We start from the raw sequence: 26,001 nt of genomic DNA, 5'->3' as shown, positions 1-26,001 counted from the left end.
GGGGCCTGCCTGTCACTGCACCCCCAACCCTAGCTCAGGGGCTGTAGAACTCGAGATACCATCCCGTTTGTCCTGGCTGAGGAAGCGAAGGAACGTCCTCACCTTCCGTACTCGTCCATTCTGTGTCCCCGGGGTCTGGAGTAAAGACACCTTCAAATGCAGAGGCTCTTCAGACTCAGCTTTCCTGGAAACTGATCTTCAATGCACTCAGAGAAGGAGACTCTCAAACCAAAAATGACCTGGAGGCACCATGTCAGGTAAAGACAGAGGTCATGAGATCTTAGAGCCAAGAGGGGGTCTTGAGAGCCTAAGAATAAATCGTAGCTCATGAGCCACTGTTCATTAAAGGAGGTGTACACTTTCTGTCTCAAAATCTTTCTAAGCCATAGCAAAATTAACGAAAACCTACAAGTTACAAAATGATTGCCTTATTCATTATAATTATTTTACATAATTTTATATTTATATATAATGATTGCGTTGTATTTTTATGTATAGGTGAATTTCTGCTTATACTTTTAAAGACATTTTCAACGTCAATGATTTTCTTTAAATATTCTAGGTTTCTGTTTACGGTCAGTTTGGCATTACAGATCACCAATTTGGGAAACAGTAAGAAACATTTTATTCATAATTTCAGTTTTAATTGCATAAAATATTTGTTTCTCAATCATTATCAGTCTCACATTTTCAGTATTTTTTAAAGGCTATCAAAGAGAGAAACATAAGGGCCGTAGAGAGGAAGTCACCAAGGTTGCCACTCAGAAGCACCAACAGTCACCGCTCAACTGGACCTCCAGGCATTTCGGGGAGGTGACTGGGAGCGCCCAGGGCTGGGGGCCGGAGGAGCCACTCCCCTACTCCCGGGCTTTTGGAGAGGGTAAGTTGCCGGGAGAGGGTAAGTTGCGCTGCCCACAAAATCCGGAGCCTCATCTCAGTCTGCGGACTCAGAGTTTAGGATATAAGAATAGGTAGTATAAATTCAGGATAAAATTCAAGGAGAGCATTTTGTTACCTTCAAATGATGATGCACTTATAAAGCTATAAAGCTAGACACAGTTCCTAGTGAGGTGTTAAGAAGTTTTATTCTTTCATTGGCAAAACGTCCTGTTTGGTCTTCAATGGCTATTCTGCTGCAGATCTAGAGAACTGTGATTTAAATGTGTTGAAAATAAGCATCCCAAGCCAAGATAACAGTGGACCCTTGGTTGGCTTATCGCAGACACGGCGTCCCCAGGAGGCCCCTCGCCGGTGGGTTTGGCGTCATCACACTCGTGGGTGGTCCCGCCTGGGAGGCCTGCGCTTAATCACTGTCAGGTGAAGCCACAGCCAGAGGTTAACATGTGAAAGGAAGGGAGAGAGCAAGCCGGGTTTGCAGGCCGCAGCCCTGGTCGTTTGTTTCATGTCCCTAACAAGCAGGGTTTACCCGAGCAAACACACTTGGCGGGGAGCTGATTTTACTGCCTCCCCGGGGCGGCCACGTTCGGCCCCGTCCCTGCGGGAGAATCGGGAGGGCCACGGGCCGCTGAGGGCGCGGGGCTGACGCGCGGGTGATCCCGCAGGTGCGTCCGCGAGGCCGCGCTGCTGCCGGAACGGCGGCACCTGCGTGCTGGGCAGCTTCTGCGTGTGCCCGGCCCACTTCACCGGCCGCTATTGCGAGCATGACCAGAGGCACAGGTGGGCACCGGGGTGCGCGGGGAGGACGGGAGTGGGCGCCGGGCGAGGGACGTGCGGGTCGGGGGGCGCGGGGAGTGGGCGCCGGGCGAGGGACACGCAGGTCACCGCATTGATGCAGGTCCCGGTCTTCTCAGTGAATGCGGTGCCCTGGAGCATGGAGCCTGGACCCTCCGCGGCTGCCACCTTTGCAGATGCGTCTTCGGGACCCTGCACTGCCTCCCCCTCCAGACGCCTGGCAGCTGTGGTAAGAGGCCCTGCAATTCGGTCCCCAGCTCACCACCACACTGTTGCGCCTTCACTGCAGCTCACCCTCCATACCGATCCACAGTGCATCTTCCATTGCCAGGCCACATAGCATTCAGCAAACTAGATTGATTCATCACTGAAGAAAATCGCATTCACTGGGAATCATATAGTGAATTAAATTTTGTTTTGAAGTTGCTCATATCCAGATTGCTGAGTTTAAAAATGATTTCCAAACAGTGTCCTCCTGTGTCCGTTTCAGTGAGCAGAATTTCAGGAGATGACCAACTGGTAATCGGAGAGGAATCTGGGAGACAAGTTAGCTGCCTAAATCTCAGGTGGTTTCTCTGCACTAGGCTAGCACCATCTGCTCAGCTGTGGGACCAGCAGGGGCACAGGCAGCACGGCATTGGCAGCACGGCATTTCCCTCTGGAATCCTGTGCCTTCTCGCCTCTCCTCTTTGGCGAGCACTGGCTGGAACTAGCAATGGAGGGCACAGCCAGCGAAGGCCCAGTCTCTCAGCCCCAACCTGGCTCTGCCCTCTCCCAGGCCTGGGTGGTCTGGTGGTGCAGTGTCCAGGGGCGCACCTGATGAAGCCAAGGCCCCCGAGCCACTCTCCTGCCCCCTCCCTCCACTTCAGTCAGCCCTGGGAACCTCCATCTGTCAAAGGGCACAGCCCTGCAACCCCACTTCCCACCTGTCGTCCTCAGGCCATCCTGCTAGGGCTGTGTGGAGGGCAGCACCAGTGGCCAAAGATCTTCAATCCGGCTCCCCCAGCTTCCCTCTTGCTCTCGGAAGCCCGCAGTAGAGAACACTTAATGCATGCTTAGCTCTCCTTCACCTTCCTGTCCTCTCTTCTCTCCCTGGTAGGCCCAGCAGTCCAGGAACACTCTTAATACAGGCACAGCCCCTAACCCCACTTCCCACATTTTCCCAAAGCACCCCCTCTTATATGTGTGCTCCTTTTGCTGGGCCTCTGCCTCTGAGTCACCAGCTGCTCCTCTAGGCCCCAGAGACAGAAAGACACAGACTTCACATACAGGCATCAGAATCACAGCGGATGCTTGTGTGGTCCTCACACATGAAGGCAGTTCCCACCTGCCATTAGACTGCCCAGGTTGGAATGTGGGGAACGGACTAGCTGTGAGACTTGCACGATATCTGGTCATGATTTTACATTCTTGGAAACATCCAGTGCTGGGACTGCTATTTACCAAGGACAGTGATAATGGCTCTGAAAATGTGGCTCTGTTCATCAAAGCTGGACGAAATAGTACAGTCATCCTTCAGAGTCATCTGTCAGGTGCAGAGAGGGTAGTAATACCTTTGTGTTCTTTTACCCATTCATCCTGCTTCAAGGCAAGTTACAGTGATGCTTGTGATGGCTGTGCAGATGGTGGTTATGATTATTTCAAGTTCACAAGGGTGATGATAGATGGAATATCCTCCGTGGCATGTGCCATTGCAGTAGGGCAAGCTCTTCTGGGTGTTACAGCAGGAGAGGAGCTCTCAGTGTATTTCAGGCACTTTATATACCCATTATCCCATTTAACTCTTATGAAAGCCAGTGAAGTAGGTACACCTTTTACGTTTGGGGCAGCTGAGACACAGAGAGATCAACTCCTACAGTAGTAAAAAGGGTCTGATTCTTAACCTTGTGCCATTCTTGTACTCTTTTTTTTTTTTTTTTTTTTTTTTTTTTTTTTTTTTGAGATGCAGTCTCGCTCTGTCGCCCAGGCTACAGTGCAGTGGCATGATCTTGGCTCATCACAAGCTCCGCCTCCAGGGTTCACACCATTCTGCCTCAGCTTCCTGAGTAGCTGGGACTACAGGCACCTGCCACCACACCTGGTTAATTTTTTAATTTTTTTTATTTTTAGTAGAGACGGGGTTTAACCATCTTAGCCAAGATGGTCTTGATCTCCTTACCTCATGATCCACCCACCTCGGCCTCCCAAAGTGCTGGGATTACAGGCATGAGCCACCATGCCTGGCCCATTCTTGTACTCTTTCTATAAGAGTAATTATCAATATGACTGGGTACAGTGGCTCATGCCTATAATCCCAGAACTCTGGGAGGCTTAGCTGGGAGGATTGCTTGAGGCCAGGAGTTTGAGAACAGCCTGGGCAATATAGCAAGACCTGTCTCTACAAAAAATTTTTAAAATTAGCCAGGTGTGGTGACGAGCACCTGTGATCCCAACTACTTGGGAGGCTGAGAGGCAGAAGGATCACTTGAGCCTAGGAGTGTGAGGTTACAGTGAACTATGACTGCACTCCAACCTGGGTGACAGAGCGGGATCCTCGCTCTTAAAAAGAAAAGAAAGAATAAATATGAAACAAATGAAGGTATTTTTTATAGTGTTGTACAGAATATAGAAAGTTTGGTCATGTTCCAAAGCCAACAGCACAGTAATAGGTAAGTAAATGTTTTACATCCTTTAATGGGAGATTATGATGGTTTTGAAGAGTATGTGGAAGATAGAATGTTGCTACAAAAGCGTGGCCCCCTGGCTCCTGCAGGGACTCTCTGTCTGGGGATCTCCAAGAGCCCTCATTGCTCTGACTGATGCTCTGCGGGTCCAAGAATGAAAAGCTTCCATTTAGCAGGGACCTTTCCCCAGTCCTGAGCTAGCCAGGATCTCCTTGTTAGTCTGAGGGGGTGACTCTTTCTACTGTGGCCCTACAACATCAAGTATCAGTGTTTACAAGTATCAAGAGACAATTTAATTCCATAGACTCTAAAATTTAGAGTCTATACAATGACACAGTGATGTAGCCAAGTCAGGTGTCTTCAGAGATGGGCAGGTAACACAGAAGTGAGACAGGGCCAGGTCAGGACTCACCTCACTGCTGCAAACTAATTTTTAAAAATGCAATTCTGGCAAAAACCCACCAACCAACTAACAACCAAACATACATCCGTGGGCCAGATGGCTCTCACAGGTCCAGCTGGCTCTGAGTCTGTAAGCATGCACCCGGCATCCAGCCCTCCTGTTTCCTTCCATCAGGGGAAGGCCAGCACAGACCCAGCACTGCTGACCCCTTTCCCACCTGAATAGCTTCACATGCTGTGAGCGCCTGTCTTAGCATCAGCTTCTCTGGAGCCTTGTCTGAACCTAGATGTTAGCATTCCTGTTTGGGGATTCTGGCACCCCTGGAACAACCCTCTCTCCCAAGGTGGGGTGCTATGGGGAGGTGGCACCCAAGCCTGGAGTGAGCCTGACCTGGCCAATGCCACCACAGCCTACCTGTGGACAGGTGTAGAGTGGTTCTTGCTGCAGGTGCTCGTCTGCATCATTCCTTGTTAATTTCCAGTTTCATATTCATGCCAGGTTCCCAAGACCAGAGGGCATCTCCTGGAGGGATAGTAGAGGGTGGGGCAGGCCTGGTCGGCAGGTGGGGAGGTGGCTGGCCTTTGCTCAGTTGCCCTGGGGAGAGGGTCCCTGTAGTTGGCCATGCTCTTCCACCAGCCTGACCCCACTCCAAGCCAGGCCTGAACTCACTTATCAGAATGTTCTAGTGGTGTTGGCTGCCATGCCTGCAAGGTTGTCCACTTCACATGGCAATCACCACCCAGGGCATTAGCCAAGACCCTGCCCAGCCCCACCACTCCAGAGATTCCCATTCCACTGTTCTGGACTGGAGTCCCAGCTACCAAGGTCCTCAGGGACCATCAGGGTTCAGCATGAATGAGGCCTGCCGTGAGGGGTGGGGAGGGGAGACAGGGACTAGGCGTTCAGGCATGGCCTCCTGTGACCAGCGGTGTGGACGAGGGGGGCAGCAGGTGAGTCCCATCAGGCGCGGCGCCACTCACAGGGCTAGGCCTCCTCAGAACAGCAACCAGACTTTGAGTAGCTGCACCCTCCTGCTCCATCAGCTGTCCCTCGTCAAAGAAATATTTCGAGCACTCATTTGGGGAAAAGTGGAACCTTTGTTGCAGGAGATGGAGGTGAGCTGATTTATGTACTACACCACTGTTTTAAATCGGGTCTATTTGCCCAATTGCTCAATGACCTGGAGCGGGACTCCCTGAAAGGTCATAGGCCAAATGAGAGAGACTGAAGGGCTGTTCTTCGTTCCCCTTTAAAAACAGGACTGTAATTCTCCTTCAGCGCTCTGAGTTCTACAAACATTTAGAGGAAACCCTCTGTGCAGCCAGCAGGTGCCAGCCTCCGCACACCTCGCCCTACAGCGCGGCCCAGGGGCGGAGCCTAACGAGGGCTTAGGAGAAAGGGGCCTGCAGAAGGCGGGGAGCCGGCGTTTCTATTGCACGCCCTCAAACCGAGCCGCAACGCTGTATTCATACATCTCCGGTTTGTCTTTTTTTCCAGACCCGAAAGACTTCCTGGCCTCCCACGCTCCAGGGCCCCGCGCCGCGGGCGCGTCCAGCCTGCTGCTCCTGTTGCCCTGCGCGCTCCTGCACCGCCTCCTGCGCCCGGACGCGCCCGCGCACCCTCGGTCCCTCGTGCCTTCCGTCCTGCAGCGGGAGCGGCGCCCCCTGCAGAAGGCCGGGACCTGGGCATCGCCTTTCATTTTCACTGTTGTAAATAATAGATGTGTTTAGGTTACCGTAAGCTGAAGCGCTGGGTGGATATTTTTACGGGGTAATAAACATTTTCATGAAAGCGCCTTTGGCTCCAGATCCTTGGATCTGGTATCCAGATCCAGATCCAGATACGTGTGTCCCCAGCACGGCTGGGACCTGTAGGTAGAGACAGCAGGACAACAGCGAGAAGGAGCCAAAGCTGGAGCCAGAAAGCCTGGCACCGCCTCCTTCCCCCGACAGTTAGCACCTTACTTTCACAACATCTCCCTTACGGGGGGCGCGTCTGCTGCGGAACCTACCGCAAGGCGAGGCAGGCAGAGTTCAGCCTAAAGAGCCCCAGGCAGCCTCCTCCGTCTCCCCGGCGCCCCTTCTCAGGCCGCTTCCACAGCCAGTCCGGGGCGATGGGCGCCGCACAGGCTTGGCCATGCGGAATGAGTGAACACCTCAGGTAAAGGACACTTGCATTGAGCGCTTCAGCTTTTAAAATGCACGGTAGTTCACAAGCCTGCGTGACACAATTACTTTTACGTTTTATATTGTCAATGAGTTTATTGGCATTTTCAATCTTTTCAACTAGTGGCTATGAAAATACGAATTTAACGTAACATTCAAATGAGTATTAAATAAAAATAGAGTAGAACTTCATTAGAGGGCTGGCTTGGAGTTCATTGGTTGATGAGAAAAATAATTATTCAAGTTTTAAGACAAAAATATTTCTAGGCATTAATGTTTTGAGGCCGGGCTCACATCTGTAATCTCACCACTTTGGGAGACCGAGGTGGGCGGATCACGAGGTCAGGAGCTCGAGACCATCCTGGCTAACACGGTGAAGCTCCGTCTCCAACTAAAAATAATTTACAAAAAAAAAAAAAAAAAATTAGCTTTGGGCATGATAGTAAACAACGCTGCCTGTATACCCCGGGCTAGTGCAGGAGCGAGGGCGGGCACGGCATATGGTAGACATGGGCAGTGAGAACTCCCCCGAGAGAACTTTGGGAGGAACGAGCTTGCAGTGAGCCGAGACTGTTGAGTGGGCAACTGCACGTCCAGCCTGGGCAACAAAGTGGGAAAAAAAAAAATATATATATTAAGTTGGATTGAGATATCCTTTAGAGCTCAGGAGTTAAAGTAACTATATATAAAATATACATATATTTTTTTATATACCAAAGTTGTCTTAAGGTAGTTTCAAGTGCGTTCTGAGCAGTACCTTTTATTTCAGTTTATTGTAGGAATAAACAAGTCATAAACTTTGCAAATTATCCTAAGAGCTTGATGAATATGTATATGCTATTCATAAAATTTGTGTTTACAGAATGCCTATTTTTTTACAACATTGCCAGGCAAAAAAGACCCTGCCTTATTTTCAGTAGGTGCATTTAGGAAATGGAACTTGAGAGGTCACAGTTGTGGTTAAAAGGAAAACAGAACTGTTCAATATTAGTATGAATATCTAGGGTAGAAATACCTTTTAATTAGAAAATTAGAAATCAGGCTCTATGGATTTCTCTAATGGAATACTAGAAAGGATCCTTCCAGTGAAATGATTCCTGATTATAAGCAAGAAAGTCAAACTCACCATTTATCTGTCTACGAACTAATTGAAAAGCCTTTACCTACCTAGCCCTGAAAAGACAAGGAGAATTTGAGGATAAAAGGCATTTTCTTTTCACAGCCCAGGTGTCCAGGGAGACAGTTAAAAAGGAGAAACTTCTCAGGAGAGAAGAGAGCAATGCTGGGCTCATGGCTGTTAGCGTCATATAAACGTGTCCCAGATCTTATCTGTCCCCTGCGGTTGAGGAGGACAAATAGAGACATCCCCCTAGGCCACTATCTGCCAGCACCCCTTGCTGGGAAGAGCCTGTTCACAGCCCTGGGTTTGCTCACCCAGATGGGGGGAGGGCACCTCCCTTCCCAGAGCAGTCCCCAGCTGTGTCCATTCTGTAGTGTTTGTAGAAGCTGCACTTTACTTGCCAGCTTAGCCCTGGCTCAGTCATCCCCCACACATCCCAGAAGAGCAAAATCTGTCCTCACACGCCCTCTCTGAGGGAGCCACTTGCCAGGGATAGTGGGAGGAGATGCAGAGGGTGCATAAGGACTTACACCAGCACAGAGCTGGTGTGTTCAGCCCATTCCTATGTCGGAGTTTCACTTCAGAGCCCCAGCGAATGCCTGCCGTCTGAGGGGCGCTCTTGTTCCTTTCAGCCACACCACAATTTCCCCACTCTAGCCTAGAAGCAAATGGATTTTTCTGGCTGTGAGCATTCAGAAGCAGCCTCTGGATATTTTCCCAGTTTCCGTTGTCTGCAAAGCCACTCTGGCACGTACAGCCATACATCACACCAGCAAAAGTTTCTGGGAGTGACTTTTCCGTGGAATTCAGTTTTGAGTATTTAAAATTAAGTTTGATAAGCTTTCTATGCACAGGCACTTCTCAACTCACTTGGACTGTCTGTTATGGGGAAAGGAAAACAAGGGGCTGTGTCTCCTATGGTTACAGCTGCTCGACTCCCACTGATCTGGCCAGCGCCTGGACCCCTTCGGAACCCCGGCACAGTACTATGGAAGTTTGTGGCCACAGGGCTGGCTGGATCCCCAGAAGCTGAATGCTGCCAAGTGAGTGGAGTGCTGGGCTGGGAAGTGTCTGCAGCACTCCCACGGGGAAGGATGTGCTGCTCAGTGTGTAAGAACTGGCTCTCCAGAAACAAAAAACGTGCATCAGTATGCTGATATAACTTTTATTTTTCTTCTTTTTTGAGACAGAGTCTCACTCTGTTGCCCAGGCTGGAGTGCAGTGGCGTGATCTCGACTCACTGCAAGCTCCGCACCCTGTGTTCACGCCATTCTCCTGCCTCAGCCTCCTTAGTAGCTGGGACTACAGGCACCCGCTATCACGCCCAGCTAATTTTTTTTGTATTTTTAGTAGAGACAGGGTTTCACCGTGTTAGCCAGGATGGTCTTGATCTCCTGACCTTGTGATCCACCTGCCTTGGCCTCCTGAAGTGCTGGGATTACAGGCGTGAGCCACTGCTCCCAGCCGATACCACTTTATTATAAGTTTTACTGATATAAAGTACATTATAGCACAGAATTCACAGTAACAAAATATACAATACTCTTTATTCCATAGAGCCTATATGCTTTTGTTGATTTTTATCAGATCGTCTATCTGTACTCAAACCTACGGTTGTGATGCAACCATGATTTGACAAATGGAATTGCATATCACGGCCTCTCCAACAAATTTATTGCCATTAAATCTGAAATGTGATCTACCGTAGAGCTATTTCTAATCCTTATACAAATTATGTTAATTACCTGAAACAGCTAAACTTTGGCACTATATATGCGAGAATGTTACCAGTTTGTTGACATGACTGATTTATTTGCTGAATCAGTTCGTTTTCAAATGAGATTCGTTTTAATCAGATAAGGTAAGAATGCAGACATGGGCCGGGCGCGGTGGCTCACGCCTATAATCCCAGCACTTTGGGAGGCCAAGGCGGGTGGATCACAAGGTCAGTAGATCGAGACCATCCTGGCTAACACGGTGAAACCCCGTCTCTACTAAAAGTGAAAAAATTAGCCGGGCGTGGTGGGCGCCTGTAGTCCCACCTACTTGGGAGGCTGAGGCAGGAGAATGGCATGAACCCGGGAGGTGGACCTTGCAGTGAGCCAAGATCGCACCACTGCACTCCAGCCTAGGCCACAGAGCAAGACTCCGCCTCAAAAAAAAAAAAGAATGCAGACCTGGAAATGATGAGGAAAAAGTGTGTATACTCACTTAGAAACAGGAGGTGTGTCTTGCAGGGCCACATGGGGCAGCCCCAGGGTGGGCCGGGAGGCAGAGGGAGCGGGCACCGTGGGCAGGAGCCTGTACTGTGACTTCTGTGGGAAGGAGGCCGGGGCAGATAGTGTAGGGTTGGCTAGTGAGTCATTTCTGCAGACTCCAGGGCACAGGGGCTGCCCCTAGTTGCTTGGTACATTTTCCCCTTGCTCCCTTTGCTTCCTGACCGACCCTGGTGCCTCTCGACATGGCCCTGTGTGATGTGGGGTGGCCTGTCCTCTTGCCCTGTGAATATAACAAACTATCTTTTCATCATTTCCACGTCTGCATTCTTGTCCTACCTAAATAACAATAAAACCCACATTAAAAACAAGAGGCCGAGCGCGGTGGCTCAAGCCTGTAATCCCAGCACTTTGGGAGGCCGAGGCAGGAGGATCACTGAGCCCTGGAGGTAGAGGCTACGGTGAACTATAGTATGATGGCACTGCTGCATTCCAGCCCAGGCTACAGAGCAAGACCCTGTCTCAAAAATTTTAAAATTAAAATTAAATAATATATATTTTTTTTTAATAAAAGAAACTTCCCCACTGCAGCATCACTCCGGCCCCTCCCTCATTCCCACTGGTATTACAGGCGACCTCAGTCAGCCCTTCCAGGATCTCAATAGCCCCAATGCAGGACAGGGCTCCTGCCTTCCACAGTCAGACCCTGATGCGGCTGCATCTACCCAGTGCTGCTGAGAACCTCAGGAAAAAGCAGGCCACCAGGCAGAGCTGGGGGAATCTTCCTCCAGGTTTCACCATTTGGGGTCTAATACTTTGCTTTAGGAAATGCCGTTCTCGCGTGGAAAGTCTTGTCTCTTTCACTCCTGCCGGCCATTCCTGTGTGGTGAACAAGAAACACTGTAATACATGAGGGGCTCTTCAGGGAGGAGTGTCAGGACCGCACGCGGCCCTCTTCCTTGCCCGGAGGCACAGGTTGAGAAAAGCTCCGCAGGGGATGCAGGGGGAGGTGCCACTGCCCTCCTGAGTCCGCCCAGTCTACCCGTTGAAGTTCTTGCCGTGCTCTGCACACCTTTGCAAGGAAACCTGTCGAGGCTGTCATTTTGAGTAAATATAAATACAAAATGAGGCCAGGCACAGTGGGTCACCCCTGTAATCTCAGCATTTTGAGAGGCCAAGACCGGAGAATCACTTGAGCCCAGGGGTTCGAGACCAGCCTGGCAACATGAGATTCCTTACTTACAAAAAAGTTTTAGCCAGGCGTTGTGGTGTGCGCCTGTGGTTCCAGCTACTCGGGAGGCTGAAGAGGGAGGATCACTTGAGCCCAGAAAGTAGAGGCTGCAGGGAGCCCTGATCACACCACTGCACTCCAGCATGGGAGACAGAATGAGACTCTGTCTCAGATACATGAATAAATAAAAACACAGATGGCCGGGCGCGGTGGCGCTCACTCCTGTAATCCCAGCACTTTGGGAGGCTGAGGTGGGTGGATCACGAGGTCAGGAGTTCAAGACCAGACTGACCAACTTGGTGAAACCCCATCTCTACTAAAAATACAAACATTAGCTGGATGTGGTGGCACATGCCTGTAATCCCAGCTACTCAGGAGACTGAGGCAGAAGAATCACTTGAATCTGGAAGGTGGAGGTTGCAGTGAGCGGAGACTGACCCCACTGCACTCCAGCCCAGGCGACAGAGTGAGACTCCATTCAAACAAAACAAAACAAAAAACCTCAAACAGACCCCTGGTTTGAGTTTCCTTCTGGCTCATGTACATGTGTGAAATACATTGTGTTTAAATAGAATTGTTTGAGGACACAGCCAGAAGGTATAACCCATGGAAGTGGGTCCTCACCAGACACCAAGTCGGCCAGCACCTTGAAATTAGACTTCACGTCTCCAGAACTGTGAGAACTAAATTTCTGGGTTTTTTGTTTTTGTTTTTTAGACAGAGTCTCGCTCTGTCGCCCAGGCTGGAGTGCAGTGGCGCAGTGTTGGCTCACTGCAAGCTCTGCCTCCCGGGTTCACACCATTCTCCTGCCTTAGCCTCCCAAGTAGCTGGGATTACAGGCGCCCGCCACCTCGCCTGGCTAATTTTTATATTTTTGGTAGAGACAGGGTTTCACTATGTTGGCCAGGTTAGTCTTGAACTCCTGACCTTGTGATCCAGCCGGCTTGGCCTCCCAAAGTGCTGGGATTACAGGCGTGAGCCACCACACCCGGCCATTTCTGTTCTTACAAGCCATCCAGCCTATGGCATTTTATTATAGCAGCCCAAACAGACTAAGACATTACTTATGTTCCTTTTACCTGTTTCCCAATTTTGTAAATAAATAAAAATCAATATAGGTCGATTTTTCACATTTAAAAAATATCTTCTGTAACATTTTCATGTTGGAACATACTGTTAATCATAGAACTATGTTTTCTTACCAGAGCATATGTTTTAAAATTGAAATTTTGGTGGTTGTGTTTATAGAAAGAAAAATTATCATTAGGGGACAAAGAAAGAGCTCCAGGAAACTCTTTTCTTGTTTAGGAGACGGGGTCTTGCTCTGTCACCCTGGCTGGAGTGCAGTGACGTGATCACACCTCACTGCAGCCTCAGACTCCTGGGCTCAAGGGATTCTCCTGCCTCAGGCTCCGGAGAAGCTGGGATTACAGGTGCACACCACCATGGCTGGCTAATTTTTGTATTTTTATTATAGTAAAGATAGGATTTCACCATGTTGGCCAAGCTGGTCTCCAACTCCTGGGCTCAAATGATCCACCCGCCTCAGCTTCCCAAAGTGCTAGGATTACAGGCATGAGCCGCCAAGCCTGGCCACTTTTTTTAGTTGCATATTTTGTAGCAATGAGATCTCACTGTGTTGCTCAGGCTTGTCTCAAACTCCAGGCCTCAAGCAAGCCTCCTGCCTCGTCCTTCCCAAGTGTTGGGATTGTAGGCATGAGCCACCACTCCTGGCCACGAGCTATTCATTTTTAACATGAAGATCTCATGACATGGTTGTATTGAGTGGAGGAGTGGAAGAAAAGGTTGCCTCTTCCAGCCTGTTCCACAAGACCTGAGACTCATCGGCTCCTCACCCAGCCCAGGTGTGTGGGACTCTGATTTTCATCCCAGAGTCTTGGGGCCTTCTCTTCCTTCGGCATCCGTTTCACTGTCCAGGGGACCAGTCAGCTACAAACAAGCTGCCCAGCTGAACGCCCAGGTTAAACTGCCTCTGTGTGCAACGGCCCACACCCTCAGCACTGAGGCGCAAAAAAGGCCTCAGCGCCCTGTGGTCTTGATGCCTGGATGTCAGGGCCCAAGGCTGGCATGCCACACACAGCCTGAGGTTCCTCCAGCCACATCTGTGCCTCCCCAGTGACTCTAGCACCTGCATTTGTGTTGCAGATTCTGGGATTCACCCTGCGAAGGCTGTGACTGTGACCTGACCATGACCAGAAGGCCAAAGGCCCAGCCTCGGAGGAGCTAAAGCTTCGATCGGACGCTTGGCTGAAGGACAGCAACTGCCACGCAGCTCCTCCCTGAACACCTGTCTCTCAGATCAGCTAATTTAGTGATTTGGTTTTCGAATGGGATAGATTTAGAATTAGCTTTGGTGATATTTAGTTATCTAGTTTACTAATGGTAATAGATTTCGAATTTGCTTTGGTGATTTTTTTGCATTTTATGTTGTAAGTTTTTATATACAACAATAATTTCGAGTTGTTTAAAACTATTTTACATAAAATGAAGCAAATATGTAGAAAAGAATCCAAAACAAAGATAGCTCTTAATAAATTATTGTATGGCAATGCACCCTTGTGATCACCACCAAGGCCTCTCTGCCTCTCATTCACAGAACCCTCACTGATTCTTTTTTTTAAGATGGAGTCTTACTCTGTCGCCCAGGCGGGAGTGCAGTGGCATGATCTTGGCTCACTGCAACCTCTACCTCCCAGGTTCAAGCGATTCTCCCGCCTCAGCCTCCTGAGCAGCTGGGACTGCAGGCACCCGCCACCACGCCTGGCTAATTTTTTGTATTTTTAGTAGAGATGAGGTTTCACCATTTTAGCAAAGATGGTCTCAATCTCCTGACCTCATGATCCGCCTGCCTCGGCCTCCCAAAGTGCTGGGATTACAGGCGTGAGCCACCACGCCCGGCCGGCTGCCCCCCTTTCATTGTGAGTTCAGGTTGGGGTTGGGGGAGAGCTGTGGTGTGAGGCCCTTCGAGAGTCCTGCTGACTCGTTGGGATGCAAACCTGACTCAGACAGGTTTGCAGGGGCAACTCAGAGTCTGGGTTATGGGCTCAGTGCTGGACCAGCAAGTCCTGGGTCAGCCAAGCCACAACCCCTATAAGCTGGAGCAAGCCACAGGGGTGGGGGCTGGGTTTCCAGAGGCAGGGAGAGGGCAGGGCTGTGAGTACAAGGGGCAGTCAGCTGAGAGCTGAGCCCTGGGACAGAACTCTGGGACTGCTGACCCAAGACCTCAGCCCCCTTCACAGTTTACTTGCAAGCTGTCGAGGAGACCCTCTGTGACCTGTGTGCCTGGAAGATACGACTTCATCCCTGACCGGCGCACAGCACCTAGCTCCAGGAGGACAGGCGGCTTCTTCCATGTGGGGAGGCCCTGGCCCCATTTTTCTGGAAGACTGCATGCCCTGGAGGACAGGAACGGGGCCTGAGTCTGCGCGACCCAACTCCCCACAGAGAGTGACTTGGCTCCCATATCCCTGCCCAGGGAGGAGGGAGACCTTCCCTCCCTGAGGAGCTGGAGACACAGTGGAGTGTGGGAGATGGCTCTGGTGAGCCAGAAACCAGAGCAAGAAGCTTCTTGGGTGGTTTTTATTTTGTCAGGCCTGGGGCAGGGGTGGCCTTGGGTGGACAGGAGAGCCCAGAGATAGAAACACATCAGGAGCATGCAGAGCTCAGCAAGGAGGCCGGCCTGAGGTGGGCACGCTTGTGGTTAGGAGGCCAGGGGCCCCGGCCCTTCACAGGCTCCCCAGCAGAATCAGCAGCAGGAGGAAGGTGTGAGCAGCCAGAAGGGCTGCGCAGAGCCCGGGTTTATAGACGGTACCCTGAGAGGTCATGCTGTCCAGGGCTGGGGGCATTTCCTGAGGAGGAGCCAAGGCAGGATCCACAGGGGGACTCTCCCTCTTCTTCTGGCTAATCCAGTTGGTGAAGTAGGAGAGCCTGGTGAAGACGCTGGGGCTGATGGGTGAGTGGCAGTCGAGGCTCCAACTAGACAGCCCCATCAGGAACCAGGTGCCATTTAACGGGCAGACGAGGGGACCCCCGGAGTCTCCCTGAGAACAGAGAGGATATGGGTGGTGGGGACCAAGGCAGGAAGGGACACACATTGTTCAGGGCAGGAGGGAGCCTTACACTTCTCCAGGATGGAGCGTGGGAAGCAAGGTGTGCGGCAGGTGTCCCCACTGTCTGAGTGAGTGGCGCTCATCAGTCACCTGGGCGATGTTAGAAGCCCAGACCCAGGACAGACCTCCTGGATCAAAATCTGGAAGATGGGGCTCTGGAGCCCCACTCCACAAAGCTCCCAAGGAGACCCTGGGCAGAGCCTCCAGGCTGGCAGTCACAGACCCATGAGGATAAGCAGGAGATTCTAGGAGATGGACATCCAGGCCTAGCCCTCCTGACCTTAGTGGGGAAAAGGGGTCGCCTGTGGTCCCCGGGGTGGCTGGGTGCGAGCCTGGAGGGCTGGATGTGCCTTGGCCTGAATTCTCAGCCCAGCACTGCATCCCAGCAGTATTTTGTTCTTTTTTAACTTTTTTTTAAAAATTGAAATGGAGATGGAGATCTTGCCATGTTACCAGCTGATCTTGAACTCCTGGTATCAAGTGATCCTCCCGCCTTGGCCTCCAAGGTGCTGGGATTAAATCTAGTCCCAAATCCAGATGTCCTTGACTTATTAAGGTCCCTAGTGTTCCCTCCATTTCTTGGTTGAGCTTTTCAGAAAATGCCAGGCTGTGGGATGTGCTGAGGGGAAAAGAGGTGCTGCCTGTGCCCAGCCTGGGGGTAGGGCAAGTGCCAGGGGCTCCCAGGTGAGCACGAGGGATTGTGAGTGTGGCAGGGCCCCCGAACGGGGAAGTCCCTGACATCCTGGGCAGAGCACCCCCATCCCATAGGCCAAAAAGGGAATCCCAAGGAAACAAGCGTCCTCCTGCCATGTGTGCAATCAGCAAGACCAAGCCTCTTCTGTGTGCAGACAGCACCGAGGAGGCCCCAAGGGACATTCCACATGAACAAACATCACAGACGTGGTGTGTGGACAGGGGCGACCTGGAAGGACCCCAGAAGGGCTGCTCTGATCCTAGAGCTTCTCTGAGCCAACACAGGAAGGAGGGGCAAGGCCTGACTGTGCCAGCCCACAGCCACAGTCAGTGGCAGGGGACCTGGTGCAGATTCTGTCTGATAGGATGGTTCTGGCCTGAGCCCCATCAGGACACAACTGCAGGAGAAGGGATGGCAGAGGCTAGTGGGAAATGGTCAACACACAGGACTTGCCATATCTGACCCTTTCTCTCTGTCAAAGGAAATGGGCAAAGCAAGGCAATCAGGCCCAGTGGTACACGGTGGGCTGTTGGTGTCAGGAGGCTGAGGAGGCCGCTCCAAGGAGGACAGCAGAGAACAGGAGGGGCCGCCCAGAGTGTCTGATGGGGGATGCTGCACCAATGCCTGACGGCACAGCTGTGGCGAGGACAGAGCCCAGGAAGCAAGAGAGGGCACAGGCAGGCACCCTGGGGTGAGCCCTGCTGGGACAGGTGGGGTGGGAGGAGGTTGTGGGGAGCAGGGAGGGTGCCTGTAGGGCATTTGTGATGGTAGTCATCAAAGAATGTTTCTGCACCATGGGGTGACCAAAGAGAGAGAAAGAAAAAGAGGGAGGTGCAAGACGGGGAGAGGAGGCCGGGCACGGTGGCTCACGCCTGTAATCCCAGCACTTTTGGGAGGCTGAGGCAGGCGGATCACTTGAGGTCAGGAGTTCGAGACCAGCCCAGCCAAGATGATGAAACCCCATCTCTACTAAAAATATAAAAATTAGCCGGGCGTGGTCGTGCATCCCAGTTACTCGGGAAGCTGAGGCAGGAGAATCACTTGAATCTTGGAGGCAGAGGTTGCAGTGAGTCGAGATTGTGCCACTGCACTCCAGCCTGGGCCCTATACCAAAAAAAAAAAAAAAAAAAAAAAAAAAAAAAAAAAAAACGGAGAGATCCTGCACTTCCTCTCTGGGCCTCAGTCCCCCACTATAAAATGGAAAGATGACACACAGTGGGGGAAGACATTCGTAATATATGAACATATCCAACAAAGGGCTCACGTCCCCAATAGACAAAGAGCTCCTGTGATTCCGAATGAAAGGCAGACAATCCCATAGTTGGCAAAAAACTTGCACGGACACTTTACAAAAGAGGCAATAAGCATATAACAAAGGGCTTATCTTCACTAGTCACCAGAGAAATGCACATTAAAAACCACACACAAGAGTTCATATGAAAATAGCAAGACAGTTTGAAGGACTGGCAGCAACCTGAACTATCACTCACCAGCTAGTGGGAATGAAAATTGGTACAACCAGGTTGCAGAGTTTCTCAGACGATCAACGAGAGATGAACATGTGCATATCTCATGGCAAGGCAATTCCATTGCCAGGGTGACCGCCAACCAGAATGGGAATCTGTGTGCTCTGAAACGCATGCACCAGGAGGTCCACAGCAATTCTATTTGCAACAACCTCAAATGGGAACCACCCAAATGCCACCCACACTAGAATAGATAAGTAAATTGCAGTGTCTTTGCACAGTGGAATAGCATACGGCAATAAAAATGAACAATACGGACTGCACGCCAGATGGATGCAGCCCACAGACACAACATTGACTCAGGGGACCAGGCAAAAGCTTGCATACCATACGGTTACACTCAGCTAAAAGTCCCCACATGAAGCCATAGTGCTTTAGAAAGCAGGCAGGGTTAGCGTCAGGAATGGGGCATGGATGAAACCCATGGGTGCCAGGTACATGAGTGGTCAGTCTCTGAAAATTCCTCTGCAGGACACTTGTACTTATGCCCTTCCCTGTGCATGGTGTGCTTCAACAAGGTTTCTTTTTTTTTTTTTTTTTTTTTGAGACGGAGTCTCACTCCGTCACCCAGGCTGGAGTGCAGTGGTGTGATCTCGGCTCACTGCAACCATCGCCTCCCGGGTTCAAGCGATTCTCCTGCCTCAGCCTCCCGAGTAACTGGGACTATAGGCACACGCCACCATGCTTGGCTGATTTTTGTATTTTTAGTAGAGATGGGGTTTCACCATGTTGGTCAGGCTGGTCTCGAACTCCTGACCTCAGGTGATCCACCCGGCTCAGCCTCCCAAAGTGCTGGGATTACAGATGTGAGCCCCTTTTTACCCGGCCAACAACGCTTCTTAAAAGATACAAAGAAAATGGATGGGCCAGTGCTTTTGGGGGGCTTCTGTGCTGGCTCTGACACCTCAGGCTTGGCTGGGCTCGGGAAGAAGTCAGGGCTGGGGCAGGGTCCAGAGGAGACCCTGTGGCAGAGGCCCAGGACAGCACAGGTGAGAGAGGTTGAGCCCACTCACCCGGCAAATGGACTTTCCCGTTACGAGGTCCCCAGCGCACAGCATGTCCTCGTGGATGGTGTAGTCACTGCTGCTTGGCTGGCCAGGGTACTGTGGCTGGAAAAAGGATCCGCAGACACTATTTTCCATGACACCAACCTCTGCCTCCTGAAGTTGGAAGGGCTCAGGCAGGAAGACTGTGGGAGGTGTCAGATGTGCAGCCAGAGGGAAGCCCTCCCTTCCCAGCCCGCTCACCCAGGGAGGGCACACCAAGATGAGGGGACAGGCAAAGGGGAAGGGCCTGCAGTGAGAAGAGCCAGGAGGGAGGCCAATGTGGCTGCAAGGGAGCAGGCCTGGGGTGAAGGGTGAGGCACAGCAGCCTTGGGGCCCAGAGCGGGGGCCCTCCTAGCCAGGATGTGGTGCTGGAGGTGTCATTCCAAACACACTGGGACACAATAGAAGGGTCTTATGCATCAAAAACAAGCCCTCTGGCTGCTAAGAGGAGGCAGAGCTGGAGGCAGGGAGGGTGGCAGCTGGAGTGGCAGCCTGGCCGGTGGCATACCTAGCAGGTGTCAGGCGGGCTTGAGCAGTGTGACAAATCAGACACGCCCTTCCTCAAGGAGCAACTGGTCTGGGGACACTTGGGCTGTGGTCCCAGATGTTGTCCCAGATCTGGCCTGGGGTGCCCATGTGGGCAAAGCCTGATGACAGGGGCCCACCCCTGCACAATGCCTGCCCTGTGTGGGCCTCATGGGTCCTTGGGGGCTGCTGGTGTGTAGAGAGAGAAGGATAACTGGAGCTCAGATCTTTCATCAAGGTCAATGGCTCTCTGCTGGGTAGCTGCTCCAACTAACTGATGACTTCCCCAGGCCCTAACTCCTCCTCTCCCACCTGGAGAATCTTCTCTGCCTTGATTCTTAGAGAATGACAGTCCCTGGGAGGCCCGAGGTGGGTGGATCACCTGAGGCTGGGAATTCGAAACCAGCCTGACCAACATGGAGATATCCCATCTCTCCTAACAACTCAAAATTAGCCAGGTGTGGTGGCTCATGCCTGTAACCCTAGCTACTCAGGAGGATGAGGAGAATCGCTTGAACCCAGGAGGTGGGGGTTGTGGTGAGCCAAGATCATGCCATTGCACTCCAGCCTGGGCAACAAGAGCGAGACTCCACCTCAAAAAAAAAAAAAAAAAGTTTGAGAATGACAGTCTCAGGAGGCTGTCTTTGGAGGACCAGCTGCTCTCATGACTAGGGCCATGTGACTGACATTCAGTGGCAAGGGCAGGGAGGCCAGCTCTGGCCCGCTCATGGAAGGAAGTCCTGTCCTAAATGCCTCCTCTGAGATAGTCTGCCAGATCATGACCCCGCGAATAATTCCCAATCGCCATTCTACTGTTTTGCACTCATCACTATGTTTTCCTAAATCAAAAGCATTCACTCTTTTGCTGGAGCCTTTGCCTAACATTTCTTCCCTCTCAGTCTACAAATACACAAATATATATGACAGATATGCCAGGCAAGCAGCGAGGTTCACATCCACAGAGGTAAGTGTTCTTCAGCCATAAACACCTGGGCCGGAGGACAGACCTACTCACTTTTTTTTTTTGTTTTTGAGACAGAGTCTTGCTCTGTTGCCCAGCTGGAGTGCAGTGGTGTGATCTCGGCTCACTGCAACCTTCGCCTCCCTGGTTCAAGCGATTCTCCTGCCTCAGCCTTCCCAGTAGCTGGGATTACAGGCACCCGCCACCACGCCCAGCTAACTTTTGTGTGTGTATATATATATGTGTGTGTGTGTGTGTGTGTGTATTTTTTTTTTTTTTTAAGTAGAGCTGGGGTTTCACCATGTTGACCAGGATGGTCTTGATCTCTTGACCTCGTAATCTGCCCACCTCGGTCTCCCAGAGTGCTGTGATTACAGGCATGAGCCACGGCACCCACAGGCCTACTCTTACTTGCTACTGATGCCCAGCACCTTCCACTACCATGGAAGCTCCACTTGGTGAGGCCCTGGAGGAGGTCAGACCACAGCAGGCCCTTGTCGTCAGGGTGGAGTCAGTAACATTCAGAAAAAGGGAATCCTGAATGGCTCAGAGTCAAAGAGCCCAAGTGCCTGCCTCCAAAGTGGGAGATGCTCAGGCCACTTGACTGCACTGCTCACCATCCTCGGTGACCATTCCCCAACCAGATATCCAGCAGGAGCTGTCAGGGGCCAACGACGTGGTGGGTTCCGGAAGGCAGGCGGGGAGGATGTGGGAGCTGAATTCCACATGATGGTGCAGCTGCAGCAGGGTGATGTCACTCCCCATGCGGTGCCACTTGTTATAGTCAGCATGCACCGTGATCCTATTCACTGTCATCTGCCGGCTGTGCTCTGTGGGATGGTTTAGCTGGTTGTACCCAAGTAGGATCCGGTAATCAGATGGGTTAGTGGACCTGTTGTGGGGAGGCTCCTCTGAGTGCTGGGCTGGCACCCTCACCCCAGCTGCCCAGCTGGCAGGCACCCAGACCGCACCATCACTCTGGGGTTACTCTCTCCTCCCTTCCTCATGTCAGATAGCCCTGCTTTGGTCTTGACAAGAGCTTGAGGGCCTTCAGGACACTTGGCCTTGGATGATTCCTGTGGCTTTCTCAGCATGCCCCAGACTCAAAGGAGTCGAGAATCTTAGTGCAGAAAACACTGGGGGTGCATTACACTTCACCCCTTCATTTCAGAAGAGAAGAGACTTGGCTCATTCCTAGCTCTGACCAGAATCCTCCTGAGGCCCCATGACCTACAGTAATTCTCGAAGACCCTATTTCCCTAGCCAGTACGCTCCACCCCCTTCTCCCCAGTCCTCATGCACCACCATCTCCAAGGCTGCCCCACCTGGTGACTAGGAAGTCAGCAGGTATTGGTGGAGCACATGGAGGAGTTCATGGAACTGAACTTGTTTCCAGAAAACGAGTGACTTTCCAACCCACAGGTCCTGGCTGTGTGGTCCTCCTCCCCGCACATGGCTGCATCCACCTCCCCCAAGGCCTCTCCTGCTCCGAAAGCCTGTCTGGCGTAGGTTCTACCACAGTCCTGGGCTTGTGCCTCACTTTCCTGACAGGATGAGAAGCCTCAGGGCAGGCCTTGCATCTCTGTGTACCGCACAATGGGCCTCACTTGAGGCCTGGCACCCGCGGGTGCTGAATAAATCAGTGGGACCTGAGGAGGATGCTACAGCCAGCTATGTCCAAAGCTCTGGTTTCTGGCTCAGAATTTGACATCCTCCCCAACTCCCTTATAGCACACAGCAAGCCCAGGAAGCACTGGAGGAGTAACTCAGTCTCCTGACTCTCTCTGCCTCACACCTCCTGGGACAGAGGCCATCTGTTTCGTCTTTCACGCTCGTCTGTGGGGACGGTGGCACATAATTCTCCAGAAGTGACAAAACCCCCCTGGCTGGACATACAGAGTCGCAGGACCCTTCTGGGGAAGAATGTGCCAGCATATGTGGGTAGCCAGGACCCAGGGGAGCCTTTGGCAAGTGTTCCCTGGACAGCCTTCAATGAGCCCTGACTGGAAGGGGCCAGGCACTCGACCATGCATGCCTGGCCCTGGGAAGCCCTGGAACTGTCACTCTGTCTCATCACCTGAAGCGTGTGTCAAGTGTGTGTGACCTGGGATGCTGCACACCCACTACCATTTACACAAGAAAAACCAAGGCCCACTGAGATTGTGTGGATGGCCTAGACCTGGGCAAGATGCAGAAACCAAAGCTCACCCTGAGTGGAACATCAGGATTTTGATTCCTAAAGTTTACAGCAGATGGAGAGTGGGCTGGAGGTGGTTCCCTTTAGAAATAAAGTCTGTTGGGCCGGGCGCGGTGGCTCAAGCCTGTAATCCCAGTACTTTGGGAGGCCGAGACGGGTGGATCACGAGGTCAGGAGATCGAGACCATCCTGGCTAATACGGTGAAATCCCGTCTCTACTAAAAAATATAAAAAACTAGCTGGGCGAGGTGGCGGGCGCCTGTAGTCCCAGCTACTCAGGAGGCTGAGGCAGGAGAATGGCATGAACCTGGGAGGCGGAGCTTGCAGTGAGCTGAGATCCGGCCACTGCACTCCAGCCTGGGCGACAGAGCAAGACTCCGTCTCAAAATAAATAAATAAATAAATAAAATAAAGTCTGTTTTCCTCTATTTATTGATAATCCCAACTAGAGTGGATTAATTTTCATTTAGGTATTTATTTTATTTTACTTTGTTCTATTTTATTTTATTTTTGAGACAAGATCTGGCTTTGTGGCCCAGGCTGGAATGCAGTGGCACAACCACATTTCACTGCAGCCTCAACCTCCCTGGGCTCAGGTGATCCTCCTGCCTCAGCCTCCTCAGTAGCAGAGACCACAGGCATGCCCCATCATACTTAGCTAATTTTTTATTTTTAGTAGAGATGGGGTTTTGCCATGTTGCCCAGGCTGGTCTTGAACTCTTGGGTTCAAGCAATCCACCCGCCTTGGCCTCCTAAAGTGCTGGGATTACAGGTGTGAGCCACCGTGACAGGCCTTAACTATTTATTTATTTTTACTTTTAATTATTTACTTATTTTCAGACAAGGTCCCATCCTGTCACCTGGGGTGGGGTGCAATGGTGTAATCACAGTCACTGCAGCCTTGGCCTCCCAGGCTCAAGTGATTCTCCCGAGTAGCTGGGAGTACAGGCGCACACCACCAGGCCTGGCTAATTTCTGTAATTTTTGTAGAGATGAGGTGTCACTATGTTGCCCGGGCTGGTCTGGAATTCCCGGACTCATACAATCCTCCCACCTTAGCCTCCCAAAGTACTAGGATTACAGGTGTGAGCCATCACACCCAGCTCCATTTAGCTGTTTCAAAGTAATGTGCGTGTAGTGAGACAACCACACCATCTCAGCAGGTTGACCCATGTGGGGTGGAGGGGCGGGGGGATGCCCAGCCCCAGAGTGAGAGATGAGGTAGGATCCTTTGCTTGGGAGATGTCACACACTTGGTCAGGAGACTGGAGCAGTGTGATGAGCAGGGACAGCATTCCAGGCACAGGGCACTGCTGGGTCAAAGGCAGGACACCTGGGGGCAGCAAACTGTCCCAGAACAAAGCCTACAAAGAAAAGGCTGCGCCCTCACTTGGGGCTTCCCTCTGGCGTGCCCTCCCACAGCAGGGCCCTGAGGGAAGATGCACCTTTGGAAGCAGTGAGCAGCAGAGGCCACCCAGTTGCTGTCGATGAGGGCAGCTCCGCAGATGTGCCTGCCTAGATAGAGTAGACTGGCCTGCCATGGCCACCGCTCAGGTTCCGCCCTCTGGCCTCCGAAGATCTTCCCGGTGGGCCTCCCGGAGGAATTCCCGCTGAATCTGGTCTTCCCACACACTGTGGAGACAGCCCAGCAATGAGGTGCCTGCATGAAGGACGCCAGCCCCTGATGCCCCCAAATATCAGGATCAACAGGACCCGGGGCCACCAGGCCCCTCCTCTCACTTCACAGGAGGGACATGTCCAAGGCTCAGGGTGAAGCCACGTGGCCCATGGGACAGCACCACCTGGATGACCCGGGAACACACAGCCCAAGGCCCCTGTCAGGGGCGACGGCCGGTGGGGTTGGGGGGTGAGCACTGGGCCCGGCTTCTCCCAGGCCTCGATGCTGTGTGTGTTGGCGCAGAAGCGGCTGCAGAACGGATGCACCGCTGCACCACGCGGCCCCTGATCGGCTGTGCCCTCCCTTCCCGGCCCAGTGTGCCCCCGAACTGAAGCGAAGGACACACTCCGCCCACAGTCCCGTCTGCAGCAGCATTTCCCCGTCCTGGAAATGAGGGTGTGGGGGGCGCTGGACCGCGGAGGCCTGAGATCCACCCCGGCAGGGCCAGCGCGGGGAGCCCCATCCTCTCCGCTCCTTCAAAGGCGCCTTCCTCCCAGGGCCCGAGAACCAGACCTAGCCTGGCCGGACCCTCCGGGCGGGGGTCCACGTCGGGCGGAAGGCGGGCGACCTCTGCTCCTCGCTCTGTCCGGGCCACCCCGCCCGCTCACCTGCAGAGAGGGACGAGGTGCACGGGACGCGCAGCAGCAGGAGGAGCGGCCAGAGGATCGCTGGCAGCGCGCAGTGTCCCCGCCAGCCCCGGCCTGAGCGCTCTGCCCCCGCGTCCCCCATCCGGCCGGTGGCCTGGGCGTCCCCAACGGGGCGGAGAGCGCGGCGCGTGGCCAACCGCGGGGCTCCGGGAAACCGCCCGCTGCCATCGGGGTGCTGGGACCGGATCCCAGACGGGCGGGTGTGGGGAGCCCGGGCCCGTGGCAGGCAGGGGTCACTGGGAACCCCCAGAGCGTCCCAGGGCCCCTCCCTCCAGGAACTCCACTGTGCAGAGGAGACATGAAGGCAACCATGGCCCAAGCCCAGAAATACACAGTAATGGTGAGAGGGCAAGTGCTTGCATCACGTCATTAAGCATTTCTAGCTTGCTTTCCGAGTTCAACCCACTCCTCCACAAGGACGCCGGCTCCTGGGATTAGGTCAGGCCCACCAGGGACAATATAATATCCTTTACTTAAACTCCAGCATGCCACAGTCATGAGAAGGCGGTGCCGTCTCAGTCACAGGTCCCTCCACATTCAACAGGAGAGTCATAGACAACAGCTGGGTGGCAGGGAGTCATCTCAGAATTCTGCCTAACACAGCCCAACCTCGGGCCTCCAGTGAGGCATGTCCCTCCCAATCCCCAAAATGCATTCAGCATACCTCAAGGTTACCAAGGGCCTCATCCTGTCACCGGAACAGGGCCTGATTCAGACATGAAGAGAGGAATTCGGGCGGGTCCATGAAGTGAAAGCACGTTGCTTAAGAAAGTAAAAGAACAAAAGAATGGCTACTCCACAGGCAGTTGCCCATTTTTATGGTTATTTCTTGATTACATGCTAAACAAGGGGTGGATTATTCATGAGTTTCCAGGGAAAGGGATGAACAATTACCAGAACTGAGAGTTCCTCCCTCTTTTAGACCATATAGGGTAACTTCCTGACTTTGCGGTAAACTGTCATGGCACTGGTGGGAGTGTCTCTGAGCATATAATGAGCATTGAGGACCACCAGAGGTCACTCTCGTCGCCATCTTGGTTTTGGTGAGTTTTGGCTCCTTTACCCCAACCTATTTTAACAAGATCTTTATGACTTATCTTTTGCCTA

At 52.3% G+C, this 26,001-nt stretch overlaps 2 protein-coding genes across 2 annotated transcripts; one reads left to right on the top strand and one right to left on the bottom strand.

Annotated features, from left to right (window-relative positions):
- Positions 1–234: 234 nt before the first annotated feature.
- Positions 235–6,974, top strand: CFC1 (cryptic, EGF-CFC family member 1). Its single transcript, XM_017887221.1, is given in 7 exon segments — positions 235–257; positions 563–612; positions 707–880; positions 1,563–1,677; positions 1,812–1,921; positions 6,256–6,419; positions 6,421–6,974. Coding segments are annotated over 7 exon segments (687 nt in total). The 3' UTR covers positions 6,472–6,974.
- An 8,117-nt stretch (positions 6,975–15,091) lies between these two features.
- Positions 15,092–24,994, bottom strand: LOC108538885 (serine protease 40). Its single transcript, XM_017887214.1, has 5 exons — positions 24,856–24,994; positions 24,015–24,201; positions 20,990–21,264; positions 18,854–19,029; positions 15,092–15,551 (listed from the first exon to the last, which is right to left on the bottom strand). Exons 1-5 carry the CDS (start codon positions 24,974–24,976, stop codon positions 15,237–15,239), a joined length of 1,074 nt encoding a protein of 357 aa, XP_017742703.1. The 5' UTR covers positions 24,977–24,994; the 3' UTR covers positions 15,092–15,236.
- Positions 24,995–26,001: the final 1,007 nt, after the last annotated feature.

Source organism: Rhinopithecus bieti, unplaced genomic scaffold (genome assembly GCF_001698545.2).
Source record: "Rhinopithecus bieti isolate Rb0 unplaced genomic scaffold, ASM169854v2 scaffold_17222, whole genome shotgun sequence".
Lineage (NCBI taxonomy): Eukaryota > Metazoa > Chordata > Mammalia > Primates > Cercopithecidae > Rhinopithecus > Rhinopithecus bieti.
Note: the sequence above shows the minus strand (reverse complement) of the source record. Positions and strands in the feature narration are given on the sequence as shown.

Excerpts from the sequence above, each read along its gene's own strand:
- LOC108538885 (XM_017887214.1), bottom strand. The coding sequence starts at position 24,976 with ATGGGGGACGCGGGGGCAGAGCGCTCAGGCCGGGGCTGGCGGGGACAC. Across the intron at positions 24,202-24,855 it reads CACCTCGTCCCTCTCTGCAG|TGTGTGGGAAGACCAGATTC; the intron begins GTGAGCGGGCGG and ends CTGTCTCCACAG. Across the intron at positions 19,030-20,989 it reads GGGAATGGTCACCGAGGATG|TCTTCCTGCCTGAGCCCTTC; the intron begins GTGAGCAGTGCA and ends CACCTCCCACAG.